The sequence below is a fragment of the Mustela nivalis genome (assembly GCF_964662115.1).
Source record: "Mustela nivalis genome assembly, chromosome: 7".
In the NCBI taxonomy this organism is placed as follows: domain Eukaryota; kingdom Metazoa; phylum Chordata; class Mammalia; order Carnivora; family Mustelidae; genus Mustela; species Mustela nivalis.
The window spans coordinates 9,448,183-9,455,414 of record NC_139026.1 but is presented as its reverse complement, the minus strand read 5'-3'; the positions used below and the strand labels follow the sequence as shown (position 1 = coordinate 9,455,414).

The following is a 7,232-nucleotide window of genomic DNA, read 5'->3' as shown; positions in this document are numbered from 1 at the left end:
ACAGGTGAACTGGAATCGAACCATTTATTTCCAGTGGAGACGCCCTGGAGCCCCGCCCCCTTATGCACCACTTCGAGTTGGAAGGAATGGCTGAGGTTACAGGAGTGACCTTTGAGAGCCGAGGAGAGCTCCGGGGTGGGGCAGCTTGGAGGGGTGCAGGTGGCTGGGTGTGTGCTGAGGGGCAAAGTCAGATGCGGAATCCCGCTCCTGGAGCCCAGGAGTCCCCTGCTGATGAGTGGGTCACAGCCTGTTTCTCTGACCGCAGTCCCCTCCAGGGAAGAGGGCAGAGGGCGGAGGGCGGAAGGGGTCTTGATGGGGGATGGGTAAGATCCCCTTAGTGTCTAAATCAGCAGGGCTCGGGGCTCAAGGGTCAGTTGTCCTTGGCTGGCAGGGAGACGGCCCGGAGTGAGGCTCCAGGATTTCTAAGCCTAGAATGACAACAGGTGCCAGAAGGTGGGGATAGTGGGGTCAGGCCCTCGGGACCAGCCTCAGGCAGGAAGCCCAGAGCCCTCTGAGACCTGGTCTGGTCTGCAGACGCGAAGCCACCCCGGCCCTGTTCTGCCCAGTGGCACACCGGGTGGGCATCGCCCGGCCTCTTCATCAGGGGCTGGGGGGCTGTGATGGCGTGGGGGTAGCTGGGAGCCCAGCCTCACGGTGAGAGCAGCAGCTGCACGAGCTTCTGGAACTCTTCCCGATGCTCGTGGATATAAACCTCAGTCTCCCACAAAGCGTTGACCAGCACTGCGTCGCTGACCTCGTCCAGCATGATGTCTGTCCCCAGCTGGGGGTTCAATCTGTCTGGGTCAAGGAGGAGGGCTGACCCCCGGAGGCTTGGCTTGGGTGGGGGACAGGAGTGAGGACCAGGGTGGGCTCGGGGTGCAGAGCAGCCGCGTGGGGAAAGGGGAAGTGGGCACAGAGGGCTGGGTCTGGCCAGGCTGGGGCAGGAGGCGGGGGCTGCTGCCGGCGGAGTCCTCACCTGAAGTACTGGATGTCAACCATCTCGCACCAGGCCCGGGCCCGGTCCACGGCCCGCCCATCCGGATCCGTGCACTGGCAAGAAGGGGTCTCTGTGAGCGTTCAGCACACACTATACCCCAAATCACTGCCCGGGGATCCCCAGGCTCTAGTCTGGCTTAGCCACCCCACCCCCAGCAGAGTCCCCCTGCCTGGGCTGCGGTGACTGTCCCAGCTGTGGAACAGAGGGGCGCGGGCGGCTCAGCAGCCCCTGACTGCAGGGGGAGAGGAGCAGGGGCTGAGTGGACAGGCCTCTGCATCCCGCCCCCTGCGGCTTGTGTCCCATGGCATATTCTGGGCTTCTACATGGGGCCGTGTTCAAAGAAAGGGCTTCATGGTTAAAAAACGCCGAAAGCAGGACGCCTGGGTGGCTCAGTGGGTTAAAGCCTCTGCTTTCGGCTCAGGTCATGATCCCAGGGTTCTGGGATCGAGCCCCGCATCGGGCTCTCTGCTCTGTAGGGAGCCTGCTTCCTCCTCTCTCTATGCTTGCCTCTCTGCCTACTTGTGGTCTCTGTCTGTCGAACAAATAAATAAAATATTAAAAAAAAAAAAAGGGGCTCCTGGGTGGCTCAGTGGGTTACAGCCTCTGCCTTCGGCTCAGGTCATGATCTCAGGGTCCTGGGATCGAGCCCCGCGTCGGGCTCTCTGCTCAGCAGGGAGCCTGCTTCCCCCTCTCTCTCTCTGCCTGCGTCTCTGCCTTCTTGTGATCTCTGTCTGTCAAATAAATAAATAAAATCTTAAAAAAAAAAAATGCCGAAAGCCCCAGGGGTAGGTGGTCACTACGGGCCAACACTGAGATGGAATCGGGGACCCCCTCACCTCAGCGGGCTGAAGACCTTCAACAGAGCCTTCCTGACACCCAGGGTCCCAGAGACTGAGACCCAGAGGCCAGTGGAGCTGGGGAGCAGCCCGTACTCACACAGTCCACCACCATCTTGCCCAGTTCCTTGGCCCCGAAAACAGTCTTGGCCAGTTCCCAGGGGTTGCTGGGACGGAATACATCCACACAGGTCACGGGCACCTGTGGGGACTTCCCAGTCCCCAGAGAGACCACGATGGAGAGCTTCTTCACCTTGCTGCGCTGACCCTGTTGGGGACAGGACAGGAGTAGTTGGAGGCGATCTTCCCGCCAGCAGACCCTTCCCCAGGTGGCAGGGGCAGAGTCTGTCCTGTCCCCTCCTTTGCTCCACAACAAGCTCCAACATGCTGGGCACCTCGGCAAGTTCCCCCTCCCGGTGGGGCTCATCCACCATAGGAGGCCACTCAGGTGATGAAGACCCTTCCCAGTCCGAATCTTGGAGTCCCTCCTCCTCCAGGAAGCCTGCCCTGCCCTGTCTGGCCCCTAGAGGGTGCCTGCCTCTGTGACCCAGCGGCTGCATCTGGGGCTCCCTGATGACCACGGTGAGAACCGCAGCCAGCAAGGCTCTGGCACCCTAGGGGTAGGCAGCGTCCTATACATTTTACAGAAAAGCACGCAGGTACCTCATGCCGGTCCCCACGCTGGTACCATCATACCCCACACAGTGGCTGGAGTGTAACACAGGCAGAGGCAGGACCCTAACCCTGCAGCCAGAGCCCCGAGCCTACGTCCCGGCGCTGATGCTAACACGCATGGGCCTTGCCCCACCTCTGCGCTAAAAGCTCCTCCGGCCAAGGGCTACTTCTGTTCCTTGGGATCACCGACTCAGCACTGTCCGCCCCCGGAGGCCTTTTGCAGGGGCCCTTTCTGAGCGCCCTGGTCTCTTAGCAGAGGCGGTCCTGCTCCAGGACTCCCGCACAGCCCTCCACCACAGCACCCGAAACCCCTGGGGCGGCATTCACAGTCTCCCCACACGAGCTCCCCAAGGGCAAGCATGTGTCCCCAGGCTCGCAGAGTGGCCAGCACTGATGTTGGCATGTCCTGGTGTGCCCGCCACCCTCCCTCCTAGGCGCCCCTCACCACTCATACCAGATTGGGCCTCAGAGTCCCTCTGATTAGCTCAGAGCTCTGGGCCATCACCCATCGTGCAGGTTCAAGTGTGAGACAGAGCTGTCGTCCCACGCACCAAATCAATGGGCGTAAGAATCAAAGCCTCGTGCTCTCCTAGCAGGCAATCCTTTGCAAGATTTGCTCAAAGAGATCAGCTCCCGCAGCCGGTCATGTCCAGCCCCCTCGAGCTGGAGGCTCTCACCTTGCGGATCATGTCCTGGTTGTACTCATGGATCTCGGTCATGGCATCCAGCGTGGGGTTGTTGGCCAGCAGTCCGCCGTCCAGGAAGCGCCCATTGGGCCGGAAGTAGGTGGGCGCTGCCCCACTGCTCCGGGCAGCCCGCCACACCAGCTGCTCTGGAGGGTGGGGTGAGGGAAGACGGTGGCCCAGTGGCACCAGGGGACTGGTACGAAACCCACGCGCTGCAGAGCTCCGTGTGCGTGTGGGTCTGTGGGTCTGCAGGGAGAGGGAGAGGCTGGGAACTCTTCAGAAGCACGACCCACAGTTTGTGCCCTCTAGCCCTGCTGTCCGTTGGAAGGCAGGGTACAAGGTGGGACCTCCCGGGGACTCCTTTAGCCTGCCCGAGGCAGGAGAGCCCCCCAGTTCTGCCTGCCCTCAGCGACAGACTCAGGGCAGTGGCTGGGATGCTTGGGCCAGGGGGACCCCGGGAGCAAGCTTATGACTCCAACCCTCCACCCGGCAGCCCCTTAGGCTTGTTTCCTGCAGATACATCAGACATGGTTTTAACCTGAGGGCTGAGTTGGAGGCTTGAGGTTAATATTCTGGCTGAATCGAGGCTCCCGTACAGACTCTGGAGCATCATAATTCCGAAAGAGGTGGAGTTCAGCAGGTTGCCGATCAGACAGCGTCCCTGTCAGCATCACCCTGGGTAGGAACAGGGAGAAGGACAGCTGGTCACCAACTTGGCCACCCCTGAAAATCCACGCTGGCAAGTTTCATCCACATCACCAAAGGCATCATCCTTACACCCAGCGATCCTGCCCCTGGGAGTTCATCCTAAGACATGCTTGTGCGCGCAGAAGATGGGCAGACGCGAAGTTATTAACAGGTCTGTTCAAGCAAACTGCTGGAAACAGCAGAAATGTCCATCAGCGGGATGTTTCAATGGCTCCTCTACCCCAGGGGGTTTGTGTCACTGCGGGATGACCGAGGAAGCAGTTTATGTACAGATGGGCAGTGAGCCCCGAGGTTTATGGTCAAGTGCAAAAAGTAAGGTTTAGGATAGTATGTGTAGTATTACTTAAAAACAAAATAATATTATTTAAAAACAAAATAGGTACCACCATACTGAGGTACCTATTTGCTTGGTCAGAAGGACCCATGAGTGGAACCTAGGAAACAGTGAGGGGCCTCTGGGGCACGGGACAGCTTGGTGGCTGCAGCCCCCAGACAGCAGTGGGAGGAGACTTTTCACCATGGCACCTTTGATTCCTCATCAGTGTTTCACAATATGAGCCTGTAACCTATTAGAGAAGACTCCCTCTTATCTCAAAAGACAAAAAATCCTTAAATACTGCAAGAAATGGGGACTGGCACAGCCCCCTTGGAAGCTAATATGTACTAAGATCTTACAAATCTCTGAGAATTTCATCTGAGAATTCCATTTTGGAAAATCTATCCCTAAGGAAGAATCTGAGCTACAGTAAGAGCTCCTTTTCTTTTGTTTTTTTAAAGATTTTATTTATTTATTTGACAGAGAAAGACACGAGAGAGGGAACACAAGCAGGGGGAGTAGGGGAGGGAGAAGCAGGCTTCCTGCCAAGCAAGGAGCCCAATGTGGGGCTCAATCCCAGGACCCCAGGATCATGACCTGAGCCGAAGGGAGATGCTCAATGACTGAGCCACCCAGGCACCCCTACAATAAGAGCTTCTTGTATAAGCTATTCAGTACAATGTAATTTATTACAGTAAAAAATGAACCGATCTAAATGGTAACAATAGAGGGGTGCCCAGCTGGCTCAGTCTGAAGAGCATGTGACTCTTGATCTCAGGGTTGTGAGTTCGAGCCCCACATTGCTTACAGTGATTACTAAAAAATAAATAAATAAACTTCACAAAATAAATAAATGGTACCAATAGAATGGGTAAGTAAATAAAATGTTTTGCACCTATTCCAAATTATACTAGCTGACTAATAAAGAAAAATATATTTGTTAAATTGTAAAGAAAAATATACATGAAAGGGGACAAAATCTGCTTCTGCATAGGAAAAAAAAATTAGCTTTCCATTTCTGGGAACACTGTGGAAAGCTTATCTGAACAACTTCCCCACTGAACAAAAAATAAAATGCTGGAAAAAATATTTTGAAAAATCTCTCCTCAAAATACAGAAGACCGGGGGTGCTGGGGTGGCTCAGTTGGTTAGGTGTCTGACTCTTGATTTCAGCTTAGGTCATGATTTCGGGCTCATGAGATCAAGCTCCACATTGGGCTCTATGCTCAGTGGAGGTCTGTTTGAGATTCTCTCTCTCCCTCTCCCTCAGCTCCTACCCCCCGCACCCTTTCACTCTCTCAAATGAATAAATAAAATCTTTTTAAAAGGGGGGATGCCTGGGTGGCTCAGTCAGTTAAGTGTCCAACTCTTGATTTCAGTTCAGCTCATGATCTTGGGGTTATGAGACCGAGCCCCGCATCAGACTCCATGCTCAGTGTGGGGTCTACTTGGGATTTTCTCTCTCCCTCTAAATACATAAAAAAATAAAATCTAAACAAATCAAAACATACACACACACACACACACACACACACACACAAACAAACACAGAAGACCTAACAAGACAGAAAGAAAGTAACCCAGGGAAGCTCGGCAGATGAGCAAGAACCCAGAGAGGTAAGTGGGGCCCAGACCCAGGCTTGACCTGAGGCAGTTACAAACACAGTAAACCTGAGCTTCAGTATTGATGCTCTCATGGAGCCAGGGGGACAAAAGTCAAAAGCCCAGGATCCCACATTAGGGTGGGATCCCAAAGGACTACACTCTTGGAATAAGAGTAAACCAGAAATAAACCTGCCCCTCCCTCACCCCGAGGCTATGAGGAAAGTTACTTTGGCATTGGATAAAGGAGAGAGAGCAGAAAAAAAAAAAAAACCCTGAAAATGTATAACCATAAGCTAACCTTTGGTAATCTAAATTTGTATCACCTGTGGGGACGTCCCCAAACCTTCATGCCAAGAATTCAGGTATAGGGGCCCTAGATGGCAGGGTACCTAGGTACCTGGAAGAGACAACACAAAACACTCTGGAGGAAGATACTCTCATCCTAGACCTCAAAGAATCTGCATATATTATTTTTCAATACTAAAGAACACCACACAGTTCAAAGGCAGTGGGAGAGGAGGTGTAGTACATGATGAAATAAAATCATAAATGAAAACCAGTATAAACCAACATAAAACAGCAAAACAAACACTGCAGATATTTGAGTCCTTAAACAAAGATTATAAAACAAGCGATGCTTACAATATTAAGACATCAAAGCTAAGATTATAAAACAAGCTATGTTTACAATATTAAGACATCAAAGGTCAGTGTGATAGTATCTTCAGGGAATAGGAAACTATAACTAATGACCTAGAAGATTTGAAGAAGAACCAAAGAGTATTGCTAGAAATTAAAAAGTAAAAAGCAATAGAATTTTAAAAATCAATGGATGGGTTAAGTGGAAAATTAGATAAGGCTAAAGAGAAAATTTATGAATTGGAAAATAGGTAAGAAGAAATTTGTCTACAAGGCAACAGAGAGAGATAAAATGTTAGAATATACAAGAGAACTTACAAGACATGGAAGACAGAAAAGGTCTAGCATATGTTTAACTAGAGTTCCAAAAGGAGAGGAGAGAGAAAACTCGGAAGAGGCAAAGGTTGAAGGGATAACAACTCAGGTTTCCAGAACTTAAGAAAGGCAAAATCCAAAGATTCAAAACTAAAAAATCCCATGCAGGATAAACTGGAAACACCTTGCTATCTAGATATATCATAGTATAATGGTAGAACACTAAAAGCAAACACATCAATAAAAACATCCAGAGAAAAAAAGATCAATTACTTTCAAAGGAGTAACAGACTGAAACTGACTTTCCAAAGCTAAAAGATGATAGAATGATACCTTGCATGTTCCCGAAGAAAATCATCAGTCTAGAATTCTATACCCAGCAAGAATCAGAAGAAAATAAAACCATTTTCAAACAATTCTGCTGGCAGAGAATTCACCACCAGTAGTCCCTCTCT

The 7,232-nt window shown here is 51.8% G+C and overlaps 1 protein-coding gene across 23 annotated transcripts in view; it reads right to left on the bottom strand.

Moving 5' to 3' along the window:
- Nucleotides 1–5: 5 nt before the first annotated feature.
- Nucleotides 6–7,232, bottom strand: part of PLA2G6 (phospholipase A2 group VI) — a 61,125-nt gene continuing 53,898 nt past the window's right edge. For 9 of the 23 annotated variants that reach the window (XM_082740155.1, XM_082740145.1, XM_082740144.1 and 6 more), the window contains 5 exons: nucleotides 3,733–3,869; nucleotides 3,186–3,340; nucleotides 1,934–2,101; nucleotides 977–1,050; nucleotides 6–794 (listed from right to left, as the gene is read on the bottom strand). In XM_082740155.1, coding sequence (XP_082596281.1) covers nucleotides 650–794; nucleotides 977–1,050; nucleotides 1,934–2,101; nucleotides 3,186–3,340; nucleotides 3,733–3,869 — 679 coding nt within the window. In that variant the 3' untranslated portion in view covers nucleotides 6–649. Of the gene's footprint in view, nucleotides 817–976; nucleotides 1,051–1,933; nucleotides 2,102–3,185; nucleotides 3,441–3,732; nucleotides 3,870–7,232 lie in introns of all 23 variants that reach the window. The other 14 variants (XR_014314100.1, XR_014314101.1, XR_014314102.1 and 11 more) reach the window with 5 other exon arrangements.